This window comes from Halyomorpha halys, unplaced genomic scaffold (genome assembly GCF_000696795.3).
Source record: "Halyomorpha halys isolate HHAL.00 unplaced genomic scaffold, Hhal_1.1 Scaffold1291.1, whole genome shotgun sequence".
In the NCBI taxonomy this organism is placed as follows: domain Eukaryota; kingdom Metazoa; phylum Arthropoda; class Insecta; order Hemiptera; family Pentatomidae; genus Halyomorpha; species Halyomorpha halys.
The window spans coordinates 303,782-331,682 of record NW_027114049.1 but is presented as its reverse complement, the minus strand read 5'-3'; the positions used below and the strand labels follow the sequence as shown (position 1 = coordinate 331,682).

The window sequence follows — 27,901 nt, the reverse complement described above, 5'->3', positions numbered from 1 at the left end:
TAAACAAATTCAATATTAGACGGTAATGTGAGATCAGACCATCATTCATAGTCACAGCAGTAGATCAGTTTACCAAAAACAAACAAATAGATACATTTTACGACAATAAGACTAACACATAGATTAAATTGAAAAAATAATAAAAAACCGGTTACAGGAAACACTTGAATGGATAAATAATTTTAAAAAACAATATTACTAATAAAATAAAATAATTTAATGAATAAATAAGTTTAAACACACAAATAGAGAGGTCAACATATTAAAGTAAATAAATAAAACAAAGAATAATCTCTGAGCTAATTCCAATGCAGGTGATGGTGTATGATCCCCAGGGAGTCCAAAATAATATTTTCCGCCAAGATCGCAATATCCCCAATGCTAACACCCAGGCCTTCTAAGCTCCTTGTTCTATCTGGTATTGTTCCGTGAGATCCAAACCAGAGGATAATAAAATTCTTTAGTTCAGTATTGCAGACAATGAGAACTGTTTATTTAAAAAAAAAACTAATTTAGTAGAATAATTTGTTTTTTAAATAGCCAAGCTATTATTACTATGAGCTATTACTGTAAGCTCTATTATACTATTTCAATGAGGATTAGATCTAGCTGATATTAACGTCCATTAATTGTACATAGTCACACCGAGTTTAATTAATACTTATCTGTTTCTCGTAATTCTCCATTACATTTAATGATTTTCTAGGTTATATATCCACTTTTTTGAAATCTCTCGCTTTCTAGCAATGTATAATACGTCTATCACAATTCTTCAATTGTTTTTTCAACCTGGAACAAAGATTTTTCCTCTTATCTCCTTAAGTTTATCATCAAATCCTTTCGTAGTTTATATTTATCGATTTATATTAACAAGTAAATAATTTGTATGAGTTAATTTCTTCAAATAAAAAAAAATTACAAGTACTTTAGAGAATTTTTTTTTTTTAAAAAGTCTGTATTGTCTCTCTCTTTCTTTCTTTTTTTAACGTAATTCACAGCAAATCTGATGCTTGCCTAGTTATATACAGGTGACCAACCTATTCTAACCATGGTGGGGAGTCAAGTTTTTCATTTTGTGGGACCGCCACTTACTGAAAAAAGTCAACGGCCTCAGGCCGGATTCGAACCAGCGCCGCCCCACAGATTTCAGAACAATAGCCATAGGCCTAACTATCTGAGCTACGGACGATATTCAATGAGGATAAAACCTATTTGATTATTACAACCACCTATTTTACGTTGTTATGATGGGTTTAATCAAAAGGGTTTTGGGCCGCTCTCGAGAAAATCGATTCTGTAAATTGAGACTTCCGGTCAGTCGATTTTTATCGATAAAGTTCCTCTAAAACCTCAATTATATACCGGCCTTAAATATTTAATTTAAGTTTCGCACGAATTTTCAATTTAGAGCTAGACTGATCAAATACAGATATCATTTTGCAAGACATGATTATTTGTAATCACTGGACCTCAAAATGTGCGTTTTCCTCGAAGACCTCAATTCGAAATTTTCCAAAATATTACATATATAGGTGAGAGAAAGAAAATATAGTGTTAGACGCTATTTGAACTGATGCAGTGTCAGGAAAATAAGAATATTACAGAAAAAAGACAGAAAAAATGAAATGGTTTAATTTTTCATTTTGAAAGTCAATTTTATTAATTGACCAATACCGAAACTTTAAGATGAAAGAAATTCACTAAAAATATTTTGTAAGCTTATTTACTACGAGTACCTAATTATTATGAATGGTATTTATAATAAAATAGATTATGTTAGTCATTGAAATTAATTATGTAAATAATTACAGTTTATTTTATAATAGCTTCACCTTATCGATCAATAATCATCTTAAATATTATTGAAAAAAATATAGGAACTAGGTTATGACGTAAGGTAACAAGTAATTTTTAAATGTCAAATAAATACATTAGAAAGATGTTGAGTTTGCAGAAATTTTAAATCGTAAATAATTAGTTATGTTTAAATTAAACATGGGATTTATATTTTAAAAATTGAATTAATACTTCTCGTAATTAAGGGTCGAAGCTGATAAATTGTTTTAAAAAAAAAACAGACATGAACCATGAAATAACGTTTAGGCCGTTTTCAAGGAGACAACCTTAACCATTGATGTCATAATTCAAAAAATTATCTTCTTTGCAGCCAAATTGCCCATGTTTTTTATAAACCATATAATTTCAATACAAAACTATTCAGCAAAAATTATTTTTCCTTTTCTATTAACCTCATTAACAATATCAACAATAAAACCTACCTTACTCTCAAACAATGAATATATTAAGTCAGTAAACTATAAATTAATAATTTATTAATATAGTCATTATATGATATTTGATTACATATTACGTTAATAACCGTACATAAACCGACAAATTATAAAGATTAACTGTTATCAAATTTTCTTACTTTCGGCGTTTGGTTTATTTTTTATGAATGAAAGCGATAATAAGTAAACATGTTATACATGGATGATGTACTCACGTGCGCTCCTAAGGCCGGAAGAAGAATGAAGAGAACCAGAGAAAGTGACACATGGGGTAGGGACGGCTATATTGTTTGTCACCGTCCGTCTTTGTACTCTAACTGACCGTTCAGTATTTTTTTTTTTTTATATATATATATTTCTAGGAAATCAGTAATCTTTATTATGCTTAAATATTCTTTTATTTTTTAAATTAATAACCTAAGAAATAAAATAATTTTACTATCAATAATACAGACTGTTATGTATACAAAAATGTAAATTGTTCATCTTTAGTCTATTATTTTAAATTAGTTATTTAGATTATTACCAATGGGAAGTTTCTCTGCATATCTGTATCACTCCATTTTGATCTAACATTAAATTTACTTAATGTGTTTTCATTTAAATATAGTTGTAAATTGCAATAAATAAATAAATTTAAAAGAAATAGTTATTAAATTAAGTAAGAAAGACCATCGTTTGATAACAACAGTTCTTCTTTCGAAACGAATAAAAACTGTTATTTTTATTTCGTTTCCTAGTTCGTTACTGGTGTCGGTTGGTCGTTAAACGGTTATACAAATAGTAAAAGATCCTAAGAGGAGAAAAAAGGCAGTTATTTCACCCCAATTTTTGATTACTTTTGATTGGTTACTAATAAAACTTCTACGTAATTACTAGTCAAATTGACGAGTCTGCCTAGTAGAGGTAGGGAGGGGAAATTGGCTGCTGTTTCAAAACTTTAAAAAAAATTAAGTTTTCATTCCTAGCTCTATATCTTTAAAATTAACTAACTATACTAGAATATTTAAGAGAAAATCATTAACACGTGTTTTACGAATTCCTTAGTTATATTAATTTATAAGAAAATATTTTTTTTTACAGAAGTAAAAAAAAAAAAGGAAATTTTTAATTTTAAGTGTAAACGGAAAACGTAAAGATTTTTGTTCATCTCCTAAAAAGTAGCTTCAGTCATATTCGTTACTTAAACGTGCTGGCGACGATATACTAAAAAAAAAAAATTATTGAATCAATTTTTTTTTGTGTTTGTATAATGGTTTTACAAACACTTCCTATATCGCTGCTTTGTTTGAATAATGGTACATCTTACAAAAAAGGTTTTGGAATTACATTAAAATTGAAGTGTTCCAAAGATTTTATCGTAGACACTGGTTTATTTTTCTACAGTAATCGAAGAAGACTATCCCAAAAATTGTAGGGTTGTTGAAAAGTAACCACAATCTGGGTCACAATAAATAAAATACGTAAAGTACAAAATAAAATTATTATTATTATTATTAAAGCGACATAGGGAGTATTTTAAAATCATTATACCAACGTCGAAAAATAAATTTATACAATAATTTATAATTTTTTTATAAATTCGTACAAGCAAAGCAGTGATATTTCATCTATCTTCCTAATAGTCCAGATAGGAGTTAATTAAAGTTATAATCGGGTGGTACTTGGAACTAGAGATCCGATGCTGACTAGAAATAACGAATAACTTAGGGTGCCTCAATAAAAAATAAAAATATGGGGCCAGTAGTCAATGTAGTCAAGGATGACATACGGAAGAATTTTTTTCTTTTTTTGAATTATTCCCTCCCATACAGTGCAAAAGACTATTATTTTTACGAAAAAATAAGTCAAAAAGTAATAATGAAGAATAGCCATTCCATAGTTTAATTACTGATTTTAATTTCAAACAATTAAAAAATGATACGAATACTTTCGAAAATTATAGTTACTAAAGTTGGAAGTTAAAAAAAAAAAATTAACCTTATCATTGTTTATTGATAATGTATAAAGAAAATTACTATTATTATTTTATTCTTTGTTGCAGTATCATAAATTAGAATACTATCTCATGGTTAAAATTGATTAATAACAACAGAACGACTAAAATATAATCTAGTGAAAAAATTATTCTCATAAAGTTGTAGTTAAAATATGATGCATATACTTCATTAATATTCTTAAGCATAAATTAGAGACAGTGTCGCAATTACTTTTTAACGACTTAATTACCTCAACAACATTTGCATACGAAAGAGGATTTTATTTTCAGTTTTATCACACATAATAAAACTTGATTCACATATTTTTCCTATAAGTAATTTCCAATTAGCATCCACTTGCAGGTAAATGTTTCTGTCAACGAATAAGAGGATTTTTTAAATTATGGAATTGTAATTAGAAATTGTACTATCACCAACTATTGTAAATATGTTTTTAATATCAAGTCTTCCTCTCTCTCTTTTTTTTTCACCTTTGGGTTTTTTCTTTCACGTTTTAAGTACATTGTTTTATTTTTTTTATAACTTCGTTACATTAATTTTTTTCCTATGTTCATTTTTTTCTGTTCCTTTGTCAATTTTCCCCCCCTCATTATGTGTATTTCCCCCATTCATCTTATATTTCCTTTTTCATGGACTAACACAAAGATATTCAAAGTATTATATAAATTTATTTACTCATAAATTGTTAAAAATTTCGGTACGCACATAAAAAAAACATTAAAATGAAAGTTGTAGTTGTATAGTTAAAAAACAAAACAAAAATTATTACATTATGTTAACAAAAATAAAAATGTTAAAAGTGTTACATAGATGATTCTTTAAAGCTTAATTATAAAAATCATTCATATTAAAATTAACGATTTTGAACTTTAAATGTCATTATGTTTTGCACACCCTATTTATGCAGCTAACAATCACTTGTTTGCGCCTTACTGTCATAACGTTAAACTGTCAAACCGTTATCTCATTTGTTTAACAAATCGGCAACAGTTACTTCTTTAAATAGGTTCATTACTTAAACTCACTAGCTCTATTTAATTATACAATGGACTGAGAGAATTTTAATTAAATTAAATATCTTAGGAAACTTCTTATGGCATGAAATATCAGTTAAATTTTTAACATTTTTTAAAAATTTACTTAAAGGGGGGAGGTGGTTCTGTTGTCACAACGCAACATTTTTTCTATTTAACTTTTTGTTTTATTTTTCTAGAGACTCAAAAAAATTCGGTAATAATCGTGGCTATGTCTACCAATAAACGATCTGACTTGACCATTCCTAATATTGTTTTTTTTTTTTTTTTTAATGTTGAAAATGTATTATTATTTATTCATAATAATTAATATTCCATTTTGTGGCAAAATTACTTTTAAAAAATCGAGACATGTGTGCTTTGATAGTCTTTTGTACCAACGTGAATCATGTTTTTTAATATTAAAAATGTTTTGAGAAATTTTAATACGATTTGGGGTTGATTAAACAGATGTTTAAAAATGATTTAATCTAAAAACTGATTCAGTGATCTAAAAAATATTATGACTCAAATGTCTCAACTAACTCGACAGATCATAGTTGATGAACCTTTTTTTAGAATTATAGATAACTTATTTAAATTGAAATGGTGACAGAAATCTTTCGTAACATCGCGAGGGTGTTTCTCCCAAATCGAACTGAAATATATAAGTCATACGTAGTTGTGAAGACCAAAATGGATGCTTTAAAACTTTCACATGGTACTTGGCAACATACGTTCTGTACCTTACTAATTAATGTTATTAATGTTATCTGTATACTAATTAATGTTTGGAAAATAAATTATTAATATTTTTAAAAATTCATTTATGATTATCTGTAAAATAAAAAATTAAAAAATAATCAGAGGGAAAGTATAGATTTAATAAGTAGCTTAAAAAACATGAATGCGTAGCTTTTTTAAAATTTTTGTGTCAATCTTTTTATATTTATAATTGGTTTCGTTTTGTATACGACGCAAATTAAAGAGTATAATTTTTTTCCTATACATTGCAAGCATTATAGTAACGGATTTAACAGTAATAATATTAAACAGAGATCCATTCTTAAATAATTACAAAAAAAAAAATGTATAATAAAAGACAAAGTCAAATTTATGGATTGAATTCACATATTAAGTTCATTCTAGAAAAAAAAATAGATCCATATCTTAGAAAGTTATTATATATTACCTTCCACAACAGTTTTTAATATATTTCGGTCATGAACCGTCGGAAATCCATTTTCCCACAAATTATAGCTGTCCTCACATAAAATACACTATCAGGTATTATCCAGTAACTGGGACCCGGTAAAATCTAGAACCCGAGAGGTCGAACTGGACTGGGGCATCTGTCGAGAGGATGAATGGAGCTGATGGACTGACAAAAGATACGGAACTCACACTCTCGTCCTATTGCGAGAGAAAAATAACTGACCAAGGGTAAGAATTCACTCCATCATTTTTAACCTTAATCTTTTCAAAGGTTACAGAATATATACGAACAATATATTTAATGATGAAATCATACCAAAAAGAAATCATTCAATGTAGTAGATTTAATGACAAAGTGTGAAAACCCTAGGGAACAATACGTCGAAATGATTTAATCTGACTGACTGAAGTTACGATATTTTCATTATGTTTATTTTATTACAATATCTTATTCCTTATTTATTTTTTATTATTAATATATTTTTAGTTTTTATTTTAATTAATTAATATTCAGTATTGGACTCCAATGGAGTCTATTTAATTATGAATCAGAATGATTGAGGACCAATATTCTTAGAACCCCATTAAACCCATATAGTAAAAAATAAAACTATATATGAACAAATTTTTTAATAGCAAACAATTCTATTTTATACATAGATATATTTTAAATATATTTCTGATATATTTTCTAATATAGATAAATTCTATATATTTTAAAAATGCCACTTTGTTCGTTTTCAAACTATTTTTTCTCTACTTTTTCACCCGAGTCGTCCTGTTAAAATTCTTTGGTAATATAAATACAACTCCATGGAAGTATCAGTAGGTTTTTTTTGGGGGGGGGGGTAAGACTTTTTATCTACAATATATAGATTAATATTACACTTAAAATATATTTATTAAAAATATACTTTAAAAATTATATAAACTACTATGTTGTTTTATTCTTATTTTGGCAAAATCTATTTTTTATATTATATTTTCCAAATTAACTTTAAAAAAAAAAATATATTTTTACCTTATTTTTAATTTCCAGGGACAATTTTAATTTAATTTTATCAATGTTTTATCACTCTTACACACAATCCATAAAGAGACTATTTAGTGTTGTTATTTTAGTGCACTCTATAGGGCATTTATTTAACTATTGTCGTTAGTGAAATGACAGTTTGTAATTTGTTTAGTTTATTAATAGTTCGGCATGTGAGACATTTAAATTTTTTATGTCCACTACAATTTATTGCAATCTTTTGGTTTTCAGATATTGTAATTGCTTCTTAATACTTTCTTAAATAGCTATTCTTACTGTGTAAATTGTTTCAATATCTTTAAATTCGAAATTTGTCCTTCTTCAGCATGCTAACTTTATGTACAATTTACATATCTTTTATGTTAAATGTGTATCTTGCTATAATTTTCGAATATATCTTTTGATTATTATAAAAAAATATGAACTAATTGTTTAAATTCCTTTAATTATCTATTTAGTGTATACGCTTATTTAATCATGCATACCCATATTTACTTATTTGTGTTGTTTCCTTTTTATGTATGTAAACTATTTTTATAATATTAAGTAGTTTATATTTCGTAGGAATTTTCATTTAAGAGTATTTTAATTTTTATGTATTTTCCATATTTCTTTCTATTAAATTATTTTTTTAAATACGTACGTATTCATGAATTCATGGATATAATTTAGCTAGAGGTTCGAAATTGGTTCTTTTATGTTTACTTTGTCTTGTTTTATTTTGCTTCCTTCATTCACATTAACACTGCATAATTGCAGTAGCATGTTTAAGTGTTAATTTCTCATTGCATACATTTATTAAACGGTTTCGCATGGAGTATGTACAACTTTTAAATAAATTAACACCTCTTGTATACGGTTACTATGCAGGAGGAAAAGAAAAAAAAAGAAAACGTTATCCCCTTTTTTAATATACACTACCTGTTCACACAAATGATGAGAACTTCAGTTGGCGTTTTATTAATTGGTAGTTACTTCGCAGATTATTGACATGTTTTAGAGATCATTTATCTCTTTTGTTTATTTTTTTATGATGAGAATACCATAAAATAAAATTAAAAAAAAAAAAGTATTTATTTTATTCATCCATTTATGTTTGTTTTTTTTTCTATATAGCTTGTCATTGCACCTCAAAAGCAGAATGATTGTTTTAATATCCGAAATGATTGTTAATTATTTAATTATAATTCAATTTATATGATTAATATCAATTATAAACTTTAATTTTAATTAATGTCATAATTTTTCTATTATACGCCACCTAAAGGAATCTATTCCACAATTCAATATGGTTGGACATAACAAGTATGCATCCTTTTACATTTGTTGACTTAATTAACTTTGATAGTAATTTTATAATCATGGATTTAACTAAGTACTTTCTCTTTCTTGCACAGGAACCTGCCACCACATAGCATGCTTGTGTAACATCCTTAACGAAGTTCTTCAACTGAAACCAATACGATTTCTTTTACTGGTGATTTTCGCAATTAAATGTTTATACATGAATCCACTGTCGGGTTATAACATAGTTTTCAGATGTAGCAAAGGAATAAAGAAATATATCAATGAATGTTATTTTTGTGCTGTTTCGTCATTTGATAAGATAATTTTTAGGATAGATACTCTTAAAAATATACACGGTAAAGCATTGAGATAAGTATTTTTAATGGACAAATCATTACCTATTAATGACTCATTACCCAATAATGCAATAATATAAGAGTGTTTGTTTAAAGAATATTGATACTTTATTGGTTTAAAATCATCAAATAGTTTTTAAAATGATAAAATATATGTTGTTAAAAATTATAATTTCTACCTTATATGCTCTCGACCAACTAAAATTTAAAGAAAAACTATTTACAGAACCAATAATTTGTCTTTCAATTTAATGAGTTGTCAAAAATTGAAAAAATGTTTTCAATTATTTATTTAAAGCAAGCGTTTCAACCCACAATTCAGTTCTTCATAAAATAAAAATATACTAAGTAGGTTAAGCTAATGAAAGAGTATAAAAGTGACATGTCAATAAAACAGATATAAAAAGGGAGGAGATTTAAAAAGACATTTATAATGTAAATAAACTAAGATAAAACCGAAATCAAACAAAAAAATATATGAAGCATACATTTGATTAGTATTATTATTATTTTTTTATTATTAGTTATACATATATCTTATATTAGCTTCACCAACTTTGTATTTTTTTATTTTAGTCCTGGTGAAGACATGGATTGTGCTTCGAAACGTTGGTGAAATTTTTTTTTTGACAACAGCCGTGATCATTTTGTTGTGTTATCAATTGCACGTTCCTAGACTTTAAATCCGAATTCCTGTAAAGCACTTGTTAGTACATGTTCCTAGAGGAAGAATCGAATGTAGAATCGTCTGTTTAAGACAATATCCTTGTTACCGAATAAAAAACCTATTTCAATCGTATATTTTGTTCAATAAGATGTAATTTTTCATTGAATTAGTCCAGATATGGATAGCAAGTTACAGATAAAGACTATTTCCTCGAAGATACCGAATATTAGAAATACAGTTTAATGATAAGTTTTAATAAAGATATTAATATTTATAAGATGTTAAAGCAATATTTACCATGCAGACTATTATTTTTAAATTTATAGCATTATAATGTTGTATTTAAAAAAAAATCGCTTGTTTGTATATTGAAAATAATACTTCTTTAAATGACGTGAGAAATTTGCTAAAATGAACATAATTTATTTTTGTATATTAAAGAACTTTAATATGATTACTACCCAGGTATGCAGAGATCGACATGTTTCGTCCTCAAAAACACTTGTTTTTCATAATAAATCGAAGAAACATTCTAATCACAGGGCAGTGAAATTTGTATAAGTCAAAATTTTAAAAATGTTAAGTCGTGGAAGACTCTCTCTGCTTCATATTTAAACTATTAATATCGCCCTACCTGGATATAATCGAACTAATACAAGACATATATTGTAATTTACCACTGTAACTATTCCTCTACCTTTTTTAAGCGAGAAATTTAAATTTTTTATATGAAGTAATTTACAGTTATTAAACTGCACCACAATTGGCTAACATCATGAGTAATATAATATATGTACAATATACATATTTCAGCAAAAAAAATTATGTTCTTAGATTTCATTTAGAGAACAAGAATTGGCACAATAACAATACATTCGAGCAGAGTTCAAAAGAAACAATCTTCAGAAAACCACTTTAATAACCAATTAAACCAGTATATTTCCAGAAAATAAAAAATAATTAATTATACGGAGAAGCGAATATATCAACTCTTGATAAAATATCTCTCTATTAATATAAATGTATCAACAATCGTACTTGAAAATTTTTGACATTTCATTAAACAACTTTTGAACTTAGAAATCTTTTAGGTAAAACTTTTACAATATTTCTCTAGTGCTTATTTATATATACAGCTATAAGTATATTTTTTAAATATGGTAGTTAAATCCATCTTATATTTTCTATCGATTGAAACAACATTGTGAACATGGGTATATAATACACATTAACCTATAGAACTGAATTTAAAAGTATGTATATTTTTTAATAAGTATACATAATTGTCATACATAGTTTAAAATTTTCTATACATTTTTTTATTTATTATTTGTTATCGTTCGTATAAAAAGCAAATTAAGAGCAAAGAGTAACTTGGTTTTATTTCTCTAATAATAGCTAGAATTAAGTTGAATGATATAATAGTGATATTACACAAATATATAATCTTTTTCTTAGTGATTATTTCCATATACGATGAAAATTAAAATTTTAATATTCGGAAATAAGTCAAAATATTTATTGCAGTTATCATTACTAAAATCACGTACCGTTGTAGTTACATTCCTCTGAAGCACAGGTGGAACGAAGTTGCATGTCCCCCTACTCCTGCGAGCCAGGTACCAGCATCCTTCCTCCAGCGAAGACCTGACAGGACTGGTACGCCGATGAGGAAGCTGTGGTTGCTATTGTTGGTAACGAGAGGGAAAATCGGACTCGAACTCCCAGAGAACCGTTACTCGTAGCGTTTCCCAGCAATCTCAATATACGCTGACCCCAAAACCTCGGAACATCTCAGGTGTCGTAAAAGGTTGTTTTTGTTATTGTGATATCTTTCTTGGGTGTTCAATTTTTTCAAGATGTGAGATAATAAAAAAGAAAAATGTTATTTATATGATCAGATTTACTATTTTGGTATGTACTACTTGTACGTTGAATATAGTACTATACAATAATTGTATATTATTATGTAACAAACATACATACTAAGGTAGCTGAGTGGGTAAGGCGCTGTGTAACTTTCTCCCAGTCCCGGGTTCGAATCAGGTTTTAGTAGATAATTATTAATTCAATTATTTCAGCCATGTGTCGAGCCTGTGAGTAAGATCTCCTGGGGCATACCCAGCCCTAAATTTGGGAAAAAACCCTGGCAGTCAAGCGTGATCATGATTAAACACCTCCTTGCACAACTGTTGTCCAAGAAACAGTATTTCCATACATATTACTGAACCCGTCGTGGGTTGTAGCAGTACAAGTTGATTTTTTTTTAATGATAATAAATCACAACTGATTCATCACCAGATGCATCAGTGAAAATGACCCAGAGTGCCTTTTTACACAGATATGCCATTAAAATAATATAACAATTAGTTTTTTCAAAAGTCATGTTTTATTGTATTAATCAGATAGTTTATATAGGTGCTTATTTAATTTATCTCAATAATATTTTAGTTTAAGACCTCTGTAAATATTTTGTATGTTAATTAAAACTCTTAATAATTTATCAGATATTGAGAAGTTACATAAAAAGAAACTTTCTACTACGTTTGGGAAATCACTAAAAAGAAAAAAAGAAAATCTGTGAAGCTCCAACAGTAAGGTCGTATTTCCTCCTTTTACTTTTTAGAAAAACAGATGATAAGTTATTTAATCATCAAAACCGCGAAATTGCATGAATGGAAAGAGAAAATAGTTGAAAAAAAAAAGAAGAAAGTTCGCAGATCAATTAAGAGAACTTTAAACACAAAAGAGTAGAGATAAATGTTAAAAATTACAAAAAATATTAGTAGCATGTGAGAAAAATTTGCAACTTGAGCTTACGAGATAAAACTGAGGTAATTTAGGCTATGATCATCGTTTAGCTCTTGGAATATCCAAAATCAAGGGAACAGCTTGACGACAAGATTGATACTGTATCCTTTTGCCAATAGAAAATTTATATTAAAAGCAGATACAATCATTCTCAATTATAAAGCAATATTAAGGCCATTACTGGAATACTGTGAGGAGTCTGAGAAGCTGCCTCCAGCATAGAAATGAAAAAGATACAGTTATTTCAAAACAAAGTAAATAAGTCTCTTAGTTTATAAAACAAAATAGTCAATTACATCATGAACTACAATTTGAACCAATTGAAGAATTCATTAAAACACATTTTACAAAATTCCATTGCCAGTTATCAGTAATTACAGGTGTTGTGGATAACAGCATGGAAAAACCAACTTATTTGGAAGACTGAAGCCCATATTAACGTAAGATGTAGAACTCTGTATTAATTTATTTATTTTTTTTTTTATGAATTTTTTTTCTCCTCTAATTATTTTTAAGTATATAAGTCAGTTATGTATTTTATTAATTATATAATTTTTTTTTGTTTCCTTTATTCTTCGATCACGTATTCATTGTTGTTATTTCTTAGATACATTGGTTTGAATATTATCTTTTACTAATTTATTGTTATTAATTTAAAAAATTGGTAAAAGCAAATCTTATTGTTATAATAACGATGTAAGGTCCTTATTAGGTAATTAAGAAGAGAAGAAGAAATTTCGATAATTATTTTAATATAAAAAGAAGAGATGTTGTTCATGCCCATTAACGTTTTGGTTTCATTCATAACTCCTTAACTCCACGACCCTTGTAGGAAAATACCCTCCTGTAAATAAAAAAAAAAACGGCGAAATAACCGAAGACTTAACCCGACTTCGTTGCTTTATTAGCTCATTGATACTAACCCAAGAGTTTTTTATTTTTTTAAAATTTCATATTCTCCAATTTTTAAAGTTTTCATACATTAGAAAATTTATTTATTTCTAAGAGTCTTTTAAGGGCTAACTTTTGTACAAATCTGAAACGATCATCGATTAAATCATTGAAAGGCAAATCCACTCACAAATCAGCTGCTATTATTTCATTGAAAACTTTTCAAGGAGGAAAGTGGTTTTAATTAGTCACCTGATCCTTTCCATGGAAACGGTGAAATCTTCCAGAACCTCTCGTGGATGGTCACGTTTTCTCAATTTTCACGTTTTCTAGACCACGTTTATATCGAAAACCGATCGCGGGCTAGCTACCTCCAGTTTCTTACAACTTCATTCATAACTCTACTACACCCATTTAGGCAAAAAGGACCTTTGAAAAGCGAAATTCTCTCAAATTAATATTAAATATTTGCATAGAATTATTTTCTGTTTGGTATATTTCATCATTATTACTAGAGAAGAGGTTTCTCTAAAATAAACATGTTAACATGTCAATTATATTCTTTCAAAGACAAACAAAACCCTTTTTTCCTTCTGGAACTCTTTAATGCATTTTAGGCTTCGAGATTAAATCGGTGATATTCAGCAATCATCTAACGCTATGAATTTTATAACAAGGTTGAGTCTACAGAAACAGAGTGCAACACTTCGGAATAATGTATTAGTACTTCAATCCAAAATGAGAAAAAAAGGCAGTTATTTCCCTCCAATTTTTTATGACTATAATGAAAACTATTTATAATTACTACTCAAAATTGATGAGTCAGTCAAGTTTAGGTATGAGAATAAAACGTCTCAAAACGTTAAAAAAAATTAATTTTTCATTCGGAGCTCTATATCTTTAAAATTACCAATAATACTAGAACCTAAGAGAAAATCATTTAAAGTAGAGTAAATTTGCTAAAATACGAGCCCTAATATAGCTATTTTCATTTAATAGTATTCGAGATATAGCTTTTTAAAAAGCAACATTTCATAAAAACAAAATGTACTGAACGATCAGTAGTAAGTGGATTCATTTTGAGAAATCTATATCTCAAAAATCATTCGACATACAAATGTATATTAGCACTCAAATTAAATCTAGTTTAATTGACTATAAAGTAGGTTATGTCGTTTTTCTTCGTAGAAGTAGTAGTTTTCTTGATATCTCTAAAATAAATTGGTTCCAAAGATATATTTCTTCAAAAATCAAACATTTTATCCGAACAACTAGAGATTAACATTTTGTCATTAACATTAACATTTTGTGTGTGTGTTTGTCATATGCAGCAATGAGCTGTACGCACTGCTGCGAACACCCGTATAGTATGATAGGCAGAGTAATAAATAATAGATAAATAATAAATAAGATTAACATTTTGTGAATTTATTTCTTCAAAACTACTACTCTTACAAAGAAAAACGTTATAATCTATTTTAAAGTAAATTTAACTAGCTTTAATTTGAGTGCTGGGAGTTTTGTTCATAAACCAAACTTGTTGTCCAAACAATAATAAATCCATTTATTTTAGCAAATATCATGAAAACTCCTATGAAGGATAAACGCCAGGAACTACTTAATAGTACATTAAACTAGCTTTAATTTGATTGTTAATAGACATTTGTAAGTCAGATGGTTTTTGAGATATAGATATTTCAAAATAAATTCACTAACTACTAATCTTTCAGTACATTTTTATGAAATGTTGCTTTTTAAAAGATATATCTCAAGAATTGTTGAACGTAAATTACTATATTCGTATATATGCTATATTCGGTCAAATATTTTAGAAAATTTACTTTACTTTAAATAATTTTCTCTTAGGTTTTCTAGTGTTGTTGGTAGTTTTAAAGATATAGAGCTCCGAATGAAAAATAATTTTTTTTTAAACGTTTTGTAACAGTCGCTATTTTTTATTCTCTTTTCCTATACTTAGCAGACTAATCAATTTTATACATAATAATACATAGTTTTCATTGAAGTATTCAAAAATTGAAGTGAAATAACTGCCATTTTTCTTCCCAGCTCTTGTACTATTGACATGGGGCCGCAGATTATGAACAAAAAGCCAGCTACTGGACCTGAAACAAAATCTAATGCACTCACTACTTAGAGAAACTTCAAATTAAAAACTAATTCAATTAAGCATATACTTGTACATATGTACTAAACTCAGTTTGGACAAATGCACTACTAATTTCTGGAACGACTTCAATATGTTCTATCTAAATACCATAGCACGGCATTACATTAATAACAAGACTTTTCACAGGTCACTGAACACATACAAACATTTAAAGTTTGAACTAAAAAAATTTAAATGCACTAGAAACTGCAAGTGCACCTAAGCAGTGAAAGAGGTACAGATGGGTTCTGTTCTTCTTCATGCATGTTTAGTTTTTTAATATTGAAGTCAGGCAATTTGCTGAGTGTTAATCTTGCATTTCACACGTGCGGAAATGTGGAGGTAAAAACATTTATAAATTAAAAAGACTGTTGATTAAAAAATTAACAATAACATAACAGGTTCACATAATTATTCATCTAAAAAAAATTAATAATATATTAATTTACTGATTCTACACATTATTTTAACATTTTGAGGACCAAAAAAGGTGGACTTCAATGATTCGAACATTTGCTGGTTTGGAAATAATTTCTACTACGAACATACCCTGAATTAAAGTGCTGTAGTACTCAAATAATTTCATCTGGAAGAGTCTGTGTAAATATTTTATGAATGAATGTAATGTTGGAACGTCATGACCCTGGTTTTATTTATTCTTTCTGACACAAGAAGATGGCTGCATTATCAATCACGTATAACATCTGAACTTGAAATACTGTTTCATCAGCTAAATTAAAAAAACAAAAAACAAAAATTACTACTACTTACAGATTATTTTACAATTTTAAAGGGGGAAAATGAGTGGACATAAATCGTAATTGTAAATTCCGTTAATGGTAGACTTATTTTATTTTGATAAATATCAAAATCCTATTTGTGAGAATAATAAATAATCCTTGATAAAGTGCTCTATAAAACAACTCAACCTTTTAAACATTGTAATCAGCATATCTAACTGTAGCCCTGAGAGAAACATGCCAAGACTTCATTCATTAAACTGAATTGGCTAATTAAATATTAATGAATGAATGATAACTAGGTTAATTAGAATATCGATAAATAGCATTAATTATGGTCCTTAGCAAAGAACGTTTATTTTATAGGTTCATTAAATTTTAGTATAAGTTAATTCAAAATAAATATTTAAAAAATCAATGCTTATTGAGACAATAGTATAAAGAAATTATTATTTATTAAGGATCAAGATCAATTTTTCGGTTTGCATTTAGTTTCATTCCTAATATGCATTGCACTAATTCTAATCGTAATTGTTTGGTATTAGGCTTAAAAAGTAACTGTAAATAAAGGTAGATTGTAGGAAGAGGCGACTGGTGATTATTTTATTTATTTATTTTTTCATGTACATAATTTGATTATGTCTATTTTCTTTATTCTTCTGTTTGTACATATGTAGAGAGAGATTTTATTTATTTTTAATGATTGGAGAAGTTTGTCGGGGGGGGGGGGGGTGCGGTCAGCAAAGAACAACATAAATAAACAAAATCATATTTATTTATTTCATGCCGACGTTTCGACCTGAGTTTCAGGTCTTCATCAGGGCTATAGAACAAAAGAGATAACAACAACATTTAGAGAAACATATAATTGAAAAGGAATAGTATACAAACAAATTTAGAGTTATACAAAATATTGAATTAAATCATAAATGATAAAAAATTTATAACTGATAATTGAATAGTATAAAATTTAAATTGATTGATAATCGTGGAATGATATGGTAGTAGATTGAAAACAGTGATAGATCAAATATAATATCATGTAGGTAAGAAGATATGTATAATATAAGATATGTAAGTAGTGTCTAAAAAACTGAAAAAATAAATAAATAAATTGAATCTACAAATTGAACACTAAATATATACATATACAATAGGAAAAGGTAGAATATGGAGAATGGGGAAAGAATAATGTAACAAATATAAGAACGAGAAAGGAGACTTACGTTATGGCGTAGAAGGTAGGCCTGCAACTGAAGAAGACCTGAAACTCAGGTCGAAACGTCGGCATAAAATAAATAAATATGGTTTTGTTTTTTATGTTGTTCTTTGCTGACCGCACCCCCCGACAAACTTCTCCAATCATTAATCTACGGTCAACTATCTACACCTCATTATTTATTTTTACTCATTATTAAAGTACTTTTTTCTTCATTTATTGATTTATTTTTATTCTCAGGTTAATTTATCTTAGTACAAATGTCATCAGTTATTGATAATCTATTACCTATTGCCCATCAACGTTGTGGCAGATTGTAATATTCATTAATTAAAAAACAACTTAAGTTTTGTAGGAAGATAGTCTGTGTGGCGGTCAATAAAGCTAGAACATCTATTTATTGGTAGCCAATTTTCATCAATGTTTCATGTGTTTAATTTTTTTTTAAATATTACGTAAAAATATTATAGCACGATAAAAACAAATTAAATGTATGAATATTTTGATAAAAGGAACAGTCTTATTTATGAAATAAGTAAATAGATTCTGTAAAATTAGCAATTAATCAATAAAATTGGAAGATCCCAATCCCTGAAACATAGTGTCTCCCAAATACAGGTAAACGATTCACCAATCGACGTTCAGCTGAGTCATTATCAGTACAGAAAAACACAATATTACATACACGTAGACAAAATGAAGCACAACTCACATCAACAGTCGAAAAAGCAGAGGCGTCTTAGATGTTCTGCAATGCTGTGCCATCTCTCGTTGATGTGATTTTATGGACTGTTGATTGGAGCGGTTCTGTATTTTATCTCTGTATATATTAGAACAAATGACCGAGCGAGGATGGTATTGAAGGATTTCGCAAAACACATGAATGATTCCGAAAAGTTTAGCGGTATATACCAGAGAAACTGTAACGATAATAAGAGAGTATGATAATCGGAAACGACAGTAAAAGTCCCTATTCCTTCGTCTGTTTGGAACCGTTATTTAGTTATATAACCGTTAAGTTCCAATCGTAGTGGGAAGTTGTTAACTGTTTGAACTTCAGTATTCTATATGACAATAATAAGGGCTATCTGGACATACGAACTTGAGCTCTGGCGCACCACTGAACCTTAGCATTCCTCTCGTATCCAATCCTTACAATCGAAAATCCTCAATGCTCCTTACTTTGTCACAAATAAAATCATCCATAAAGATCTTAATGTACCTTATGTAACCGACCTAGCCTGAACCAGATATCAATCCTTCCATTATAAATCCCCTAATCACTCAAACCCATTAGTTTCTAATCTTACTTCCTCTTTTATTCCTGATAATTCTCCGAGGCGTCTAAAAAGAAGATGGCCTCCAGACTTTATATAGTAAACATGTTTTTAGAGTGCTACCAATGGGTTTACCTCTACCATTATTGATCTTACCTCAAATTTACTTGAAGTATTTTATCAACAGTTGTAAATGTCAATAAATAAATTTTTAAAAAGTTCAGTAGTAGTAGTAACTTTATTTTACTGGCGATTAGTATCTAGCATAAATTTTATCAAATCCTATCCACTAGCTTTTCCTACCCACGACAATGTAGATCATTATGTACCCAATAGAAATAGAAATCTTCAAAAAAACTAAATAAATCTGCAATTTTCAGAAAATAGAATAAAGAATTTTAATAAAAATGAACGAAACAGAAATGGTGAGGAAGCTAACTTGAGTACTTGGCAGACTTTTTTTTTCTTTTGGCCAATTAACATAACTTGGGTGATTAGGGGAGTAAATTTTTTTTTAAAATTATTAATACAGTAATTAATCGATCCCTCGGCAAGCCGTAAATTAACTGGGATTCTTAAACTTCCTCCGAGGACATTACCAATGCAGACAGGAGCAGATATTAGCAACAGATTGAGCAGAGCAGTAACAATAAATATAAAAATTAACGAGTTCGCAGCAAATTGGATACGTGCCAGGACTGCAGCTCTAGCTCAAGACTCTTGGTAATTAGTTAGTACCCTCAGCAATTACAGCTGCTTGAGAAATACTGCCTTTCCCCAACTTCTTACTTATCGTATCTCTTCAGGGGATGGGGGATATTTACTGGGATATAATGGGAAGTATTTAGTAACAAAAATATGGAATAAAATAGTTGATACATGTTCTTTCGGAATATGATGTTATTCGTAGATAAAAACAGGAACTATCGTTCAAAACTCTTACCTACAGAAAAACACGGCCGGGAAATTATTTGTTGTGAAAAGTTTCATCTGCTGTAGGTCATGATTAATATTGTAAGCAATAATCATGTAGTTCCATTCTAAAAAATCTGGTGAGGTGAGATCCCTAATTTTGTGTGGACTGATGGGCTCGTGTTGAAGTAACTGCTATTTTTGTGATTCTCGAAAAAAAAGATATGTTATGACAAAAAAAAAAAGGCGAAAATAATGAAAGGAAATTTTCTCCTGCCAAGAATATAACCGATTAAGGAAACCACGTAGGATAGGGAAGCCACAGTGCAATCGGGGAAGATCGGGCGGTTTCGGCTTTCCACGTTCTAATTAAATATTTCTATTTACTCTTGTTAACGCCATATTTAAGATGAATTTGTAAATATTTGTTATTAGATGTAGTTTTCTTCATTTAATAACATTTTTATTTTGTTTTATATTTTTCGTTAGAAGTTTGTTTTTATTTTAAAATAAGCTGTATTTAATACTCGTGTTATGTTTATGTGCTGAGCTAATGGCCAGTAAGAATTTTGCCTAACAGCAATCTACGGACTAAAGTTGAGCAGTCGTCTTTGTGTAGTTGGTCACATATATTCATCGGGTCTTTTTCGTTTAGAGCACCTTATAGACGTGGGCCCACCAACCTATGAACAATCTAAATTGAAAACATCGTCTCAATGTTATGAATTTTGTTTATTATTTATTTCATTTTATTTTATCATGGAGGACAGTTTTATTTATTTTATATCTTAAGGTTTTATTTTGATTTTAATTTTGTGTTTTCTATTGTTAACTTAGCAAAATAAATGTTTATGATCCGAGGCAGCATTTTTTTTTATTATTCTATTAAAAGCTTTCCTCCAGAAAAAAATTGAGATGACTTTAACACTTCTAATGTCCATATTTTTTATTTTTCCATTGTTTATTGCTAACGATGAATGAAAGAAATATTTTTTTCAAATAAACAAAATTGAAGGTACTTTAGTAGTAGAAATTTTAAAAATTTGTCTTTCAATCCGTGTAAGAATGTTTTAAGTACGATTAAATTGAAATTAAAGATAATTTAATTGTCTTCATTAATTGTGTACATCGACATACCAAATAGTATTTGTAGTTGTAGTTTTCCAACTTCTACTCCGAGTGCGTGAAGACTTAGTTTCCATTTTGACTTCAGGGCATGTAATACTGAAGCAGCATCCACAAAATGGCTATTTTAGAATCAGCATTTCTATCGTCTCAGTATTTTGCAACCCTCTGTAATCGCGTTTTGCTCAGCTTTGAAATTTGCGCATTTTAAGCCAGTTGTAATGTCAATAATAACCATATTTAGGAAGAAAATGCGTGATATCGCTTTAATTATTAATAAAAAAAATATATATAATGTTAGAATATAAAATACAATATTACAGAGAGAAAAATCCAGTCATCCAGCAACTAGATATCCGTATACAGGCGTACACCGGTAATCAATTTGATCACTGAAGCGAATCTGAATACACAAGTGAAAGCCTAGATTTCTTCGACATAAATTTAAGAACTGAGCTGAAAACTTATTAAAATTAATGTACACATTTTCATGTTTGTTAATGAGTGCTCTTTGCCCCAAATTAAGTCACGGAATGAGAAAAGCCTCTCTCGCAAATTGAATAATAAAAAAAAAAACGAAAACGATTCCTACCAATTAATATTTTTTTATTACATTTTTAATCAAACCACCTATATTGAGAAAAAAAAAAGAAAGAAAAAGAGTTCTTCAAACACTTTAAAAGCTGCAAAGGAAGTACGAGTTCGATTTATTACAGTAATGACCGTTTTTCGTGATGATTTTTTTTTTAATTGTGCTTTCCTTCGGTTCCATTTATACTAATTATAATACTTAATTATGTAACTAAAAATATAAAGTAAATATATTTACACAAAATAATTTGAAATGTTAATATAAATCTAAGAATTAATTACACCCCCTAAATAGTAGGGTAAAATATTCATGAATTAAACATTATTTCTGTGATATGATTTTATTCTTGGGATGTATTATTTATAAAATCAATTTAGTACATTTTATAATCTTTGGAAACGTATTTCAGAAAATGTAAAAAAAAAAGTATCGTTGAGGTTTAATATTCACATACTGACTCGACATATATGAAGAAAAGTAAATGTGATAGTTGGACAAAGCAAATTTGCATAATATTATTTCATTTATCTTTTCAAGGTCTCTTAAGGGCCAAAAAAGGTATAAAAAAAATCTGATGTTAACGACTTCCATTAATTTTTAGTACTCATTATGTACCCAAGCAAGTTTTGATGAAATTATATAGGTATGTAGTAGCTAAATAATATAGTAAAGAATGGAAAATATTTTGTAAAAGGGCGGGGTATAAGCAATTGAAAAAATTAATAAATATTGCAAAGTTTGAAAAGGTCCACAGAAAAAGCTTCTTAACGTTCTAGACCAGGGATGGCCAACTTTTCTGTATATAAGATGTACTTTTCACTTTATAAACGTGTAGAGATGGACTTCGTAGTCTGAGAGAGAAGGGGTGTGAAATTCATAGTATGTTTATACACTATGTTTCAGTATTAGGTACATTCCAGTGAGATATGGGTGGAAAAGTAGTATATACGTTCAAAACTAATTTTTAAATCACTTGTTAATTTTTCGAGATATAGACTCATAAATTATATAAATTTCCAGACTCAACTTTTGATAACAGGATTCTGTACACCCGTTTACTAAAAATTCGATTAGCCATCACTTTTCCAAGATAGATTTTTGCTAACTTAAAATGCAATTTAATTTTTTTTATCTAGCAATGTATTGTTCGTAAATATGAAAAAAATTGTTATAAAATTTTTCTCTACTTTCGCATTTTTTTTTTTTTTTGGGAGGAGGCAGAAAAATGTATTATGAAAGAATAATATGACTTACTTTTTGCTAATCTATTAATAGCTCGCTGAGTACACATCGCACTGAAATATAAATATACGACTTATCTTATACCTACGTAAAAAACAACAATAATTATTTAAACTGCCAAAAAACTCACGTCCGGGGGAATTAAAAGATGGATAATTAAAAACTTTTGATCCACTTTGAATTATTCCGAAATTATTGCTAGAAAGTTATGTCTTCAACAACCACGAGCGATATACGATTAACACAAATTGGCCTCTTGATCGACTCGGAATCATTTAATCAGATTTCAGCCATCAATGGCAATGAGTGTACCTCCAAAGAAAAAAATCATTAATAAAATATCATAAATATGAGGAACTTAGTTCACACATCAGACAAAAGGTTTAGGACACTCCCTATCGAAGGAGTTAATTGCAGGTTAGAGACAGAGAGTTGCACGCAACCAACCTGTACGCGATTGTTGCCATCTATCGATTAGTAGATAGGATCAGCAAACCATCTAGCAATTACACTTGACTTTATGTTCGCGCTCAGGACCTGTGTTGTGATCAAAGCCCTACAAGGGATTAACTCTTGATATTACTAGGCCTGCATATTAAAAACCATTTTTCAAGTCATTACAATCAAAATGATAATTTACTGCAGAGTTATTTTTTTCCAACCCTTTAAAGTAATCTGAAATATTCTCTGTCGTTTGTTTCTGTTAAAAGTCCTTAAAACTTAAACAGAAACTATATATTCTCATATATGCCGCCTACATATTTTTCAAAGGCTGATGACAAATCCTATGCTGCAGCAGTTACAAAACTCTGTAGATAACACTAAATAATTCTTTATTAAAGCACACATCAAGCATCATGTCATACATAAATCAATACAAGCAATGGCTTAATTAAAAAGCATTCCCAACAATAAGAAAAATTATTAAAGCGATGCTTGCTATATTGGGCGAGCAGCTAAAGCCAATCTTGCCAAATGAATATATATTTTTTTTATTCTATTTTACTCATTTAAAAAATTACATCCAATATGGTTCGACCAGATGACAACATCTATCGGTTAGTGGCAAAATAAGAAATAAAAATATGAACATAAGTAAAATGTAATTATTACAGTTTTGAGAATTAAAGCGTTGTCGAGACTATACAATTTTAATGCTAGAAATAAGTACAATCGATTTCAAATGATACAACTAATAATTAATTAAATTAACAACTACTAAAATTAAAATTAAATAATAATTACTAAAAAAATTACATTTAATAAATAAATAATAATAATAATAACTGAAAGGATTTTGAAGTGAATAGTAAAGCTAAAAATTTAGAATAAGTGAATTAATATAAAAATGAGAATAAAAAAGATGATACTGAATATGATAAAAATAAAGATCCAATTGTAGTTAAATAAATAATATTTATTACTAAGCACACATACATTGCTAATTCCAATTATAATATAATATAATAAATTATGTGGAGTTAGAATAAAATACAGGCAGACATGGTCATTTTGTAAATCAAAATAAATTATTATTATAGGATCATAGAAGTAAGAATGTACTCAGTTAAATATTTAATTTGTTTACAGTTTTTTTTTTTTTTTTTTTTTTTTGTGGTTGATTTATTTACTAGTTCTTCTGGTAAGGGATTGAACAGATATAGTACCATAGTATAATGCACATTTACCAATTTTTTTGTTTGGGTCGTTCCATTAATTTAATTTTTTTCTAATATTTCTTAGATGTATTATTTCTTTTCTAAATAAAATGTTATCCATAAATTTTAAAATAGTTCTATAAAAATAAAATAGTTTAAGTGTTATAATAACAACGATTTTAAGATTTTCTGTTTTATTATTGCAGTGTGTTATTGTTCCATTTTGTAGATTGCTTAGAATGATCTAAATTTTAATGGATCATTCCGTAGTTTTTCTGACTAAATATTTATTTTGTGAAATTGCATAAGTTCTATTTTTTTTTTTGTATGTATTTTTACTATTTATTACTGATTGAACATATTTATTACTTCTTTTTATATATTTATTACTTTTATATCTATTTATTACTTTTTGTATTATATTTTATATATAATCTTTTTTTTTTAAATATTTACTTGTTAAAATTTCATATTTATTATCTATATTTGAATGTATGGACTACATATGTTACATGCACTACATACATAACCCTTGTAGATAAGGGTTTATTTTTTTTTTTTTTTTTAATATTTTAATTGAATAGTGCTTATGTGCGAAAATACGATAGATATTTATGTGTATATATTGTTATTTTATTTTAATTTTATTCTATGTCTGTTAAAGAGAGAGAAAAAAAGGAAAGGTGTATTGGAATAAAGCAGAAAATATAATTAGATATATAGATAAATAATGGGCAAAAATGAAAAATAATAAAGGAAAAAAATATAGAAAGAAAATGAACAAAACTGATTAAAAAAATTATATCATGTATTACTACTATATATTATAAATTTACTGTAATATGCCTGTACATTACTAACATTTTTTAAAAAATGGTCTAACTAGGTTTAAGTATGCTGTGTATTTAGCAATCCAATTTTTTTTTAAAAAATGTTTTTGACTAATTTCAATTGTGTAAACCTTTTTTAAGCGCCATTAAATATATATATTTTTTTTATACTTTTTTTTTATCTTAATAGTGATAAAAAAAACCGTTCCCTACTTCAATTTATAGATTTATATTTATGATATAGCTACCTACTGATTTTGTTTAAAACATACAAAATTTGTTTTTAGTATTATTTCGCTGATTTGTCTATTACCCTAATCTCCTATCCTATTATTTACGTTGAGAGATTCATCTCAAATTCGTTATCATAACTGTTCTACCAGAATTTACGACACCTAAATTAACGCAACTTAAATTAGCTTGTATACACTGTTATAGTCCTGAAACGTCGCTTTTCACAATAAATATAACAAAAACTGATAGTTTATTTTAAATTTTAAATAAGTGTTGTATTGAAAAAAAAAGTTTTAAATTAAATAAATATGGTATAGAATATAATGTTGTCACTATTTCAGTGCCATACATTTCTTTTGTAGGTATTTATCTTCGTAAGATAATTAAACAAAGTAATTTAATTAATTAATTATAATTAATGTGAACATGAGCTAATTAGTGGATAAATGATTACAAATACATTTAGGAAGATGTAGCACAGGTAGAGGGGTGAGTCGTACAATGAGTGGGGAGTGGCGTGGTGGGGGAGGACTTGGGCCACACTACCCGGCAACATGCGCTCCAAACCCGTCGCAAGGAAACTGCAACAAGGTACACCAATATTGTCACTAAGTCACCTGTTGTTGGCACTCAATCACCAAGGCACATCAATCAGTTGTTCACCATTGCACATCAATGACAATATCAGTCCAGATACGAAAAAGAATCAGATTCTGTACTCACCAGCAAGGAGAAAATCCGATTCCTTGTACTGCTTTGAACGTATTGCAAAAGTTTTATGTTTACGAATAATTTAGAGATCTTGGATTATGCTTTTTTTTCGCTTTTAATATTTAAGTAATAAAGTAATTTCATAATGTGTCAATCGATATCAAGTGTTCCAAAATAAATAAATTTGAATGCGAGATCATTTTTTAAGTTTATATGTTGAATCCTCCATGTTTTTGGAGATACTTGGATTTTTTATCTCAGATAGTTTGCTAATGGCAGCCATTTTTCTTCGATTATACAGGGAATTTCACTTAATGCAAGCATTTGTGATTCCGCTGATAGCTCAAAAACTATATGATGTAAGAACATATAACAAATGTGATGTTTTAAGCTGAAACACTTGTACTTAGCACATATAATTTATTCTGTTATAACTCCTAATATGATTATATTGGCCTGAAATGTAACGCTGGAACGCTGAAATTGAAAATATTATTCTTATTGAATGATTCCTAAGTTTTTATGACCTTTTAAAAATTGAATTTTTTACATTTTTCTCAACTGTTTTGACATCTCCGGATGGGTCTGGTCTTAAAAATCTGAAATTCACAAAATTTATTGTGATTATTATATATTGTCCTATAAAAAAAAAATTAATATTTCTTTATATATTTAACCTTACTGAAATTGGTATAAATCAATTTTTTCTAACAAGATGGTACTGAAAACAAACATTCTATTATGTTTCTGCTTTAAATTATATCAGATATTTATTTCTGTGTGGGGTATTTTTTACTCAAGAATATTATTTATTGAAAAAAAAAATTTTTTTGTAATATACAGTAGGTTTCTATACGCTTAGTATCTCCAATGGGATTGGAATTAAAAATCAGAAATTCAGTTATAGGGATGCTTATGGCAAAAAAATGCCTTACTTATTTCTTAGCCTGGCTAAAGTTTGGTAATTGCACAAAAAAAGTAGAAAAACACGGTAAGCGAGGAAACGTAACATCAAAGTAGTGCACGTAAGTTTTAACTGGATCCTGGTATTTCATTCACTATCAAACATATCTTTTACCGAATTGATATACAACTTGTATATCATATAAAAATACAGTTTTCAATTTTAGTTTGATACATTATGTGTTATTTCGTACTTTCTGAAATTGAAACAAACTTATGAAAATTGCTTGTTTCAACAATATGACGACAGATCTCAAAACGTAATTGAAGTAATTCATAATTTCTGAAAACTTCTTCTTTTCTTACTGATTTATATTTAACTGATTTTGTGTCAGTTTCAAAATTCATTCATAGTCTCAATTAGTTTATTCCCTTAGTAACTGTCCTTAAATGTGGTATAATAAAGTAATTTGTTGGCAATTTGATTCCCTTTTTCTAAAATAAACAGAGGTGGATTGGTGAAGTACTGGATATTTCCCCTCAGAATGATTATATTTCCCCTATTACTCCATTTTTTCCATCCAAAAAGACCTTGAACGTCGTTTAAACAAGTATTAAATAACACAGTGTGGGAATATCATTTAACGATGTTCTAAGACAGTTAACGACACTAGATTAAAGAACAGAAAAGGTGTCATTCAATTAGGAAAAAATAAACATAAAGTGA

At 28.0% G+C, this 27,901-nt stretch overlaps 2 protein-coding genes across 2 annotated transcripts in view; one reads left to right on the top strand and one right to left on the bottom strand.

Annotated features, from left to right (window-relative positions):
- The window catches only part of LOC106689185 (uncharacterized), a 49,759-nt gene extending 38,268 nt beyond the window's left edge, over positions 1-11,491 (bottom strand). Inside the window, exon 1 of the mRNA XM_014434061.3 lies at positions 11,413-11,491. The gene's annotated coding sequence lies outside the window, so the exon portion shown is untranslated. The remainder of the gene's footprint in view (positions 1-11,412) is intronic.
- A 14,600-nt stretch (positions 11,492-26,091) lies between these two features.
- LOC106689181 (transcription factor hamlet) overlaps positions 26,092-27,901 on the top strand; it is a 217,656-nt gene continuing 215,846 nt past the window's right edge. The window contains exon 1 of the mRNA XM_067051290.1: positions 26,092-26,151. Coding sequence (XP_066907391.1) covers positions 26,115-26,151 — 37 coding nt within the window. The 5' untranslated portion in view covers positions 26,092-26,114. The remainder of the gene's footprint in view (positions 26,152-27,901) is intronic.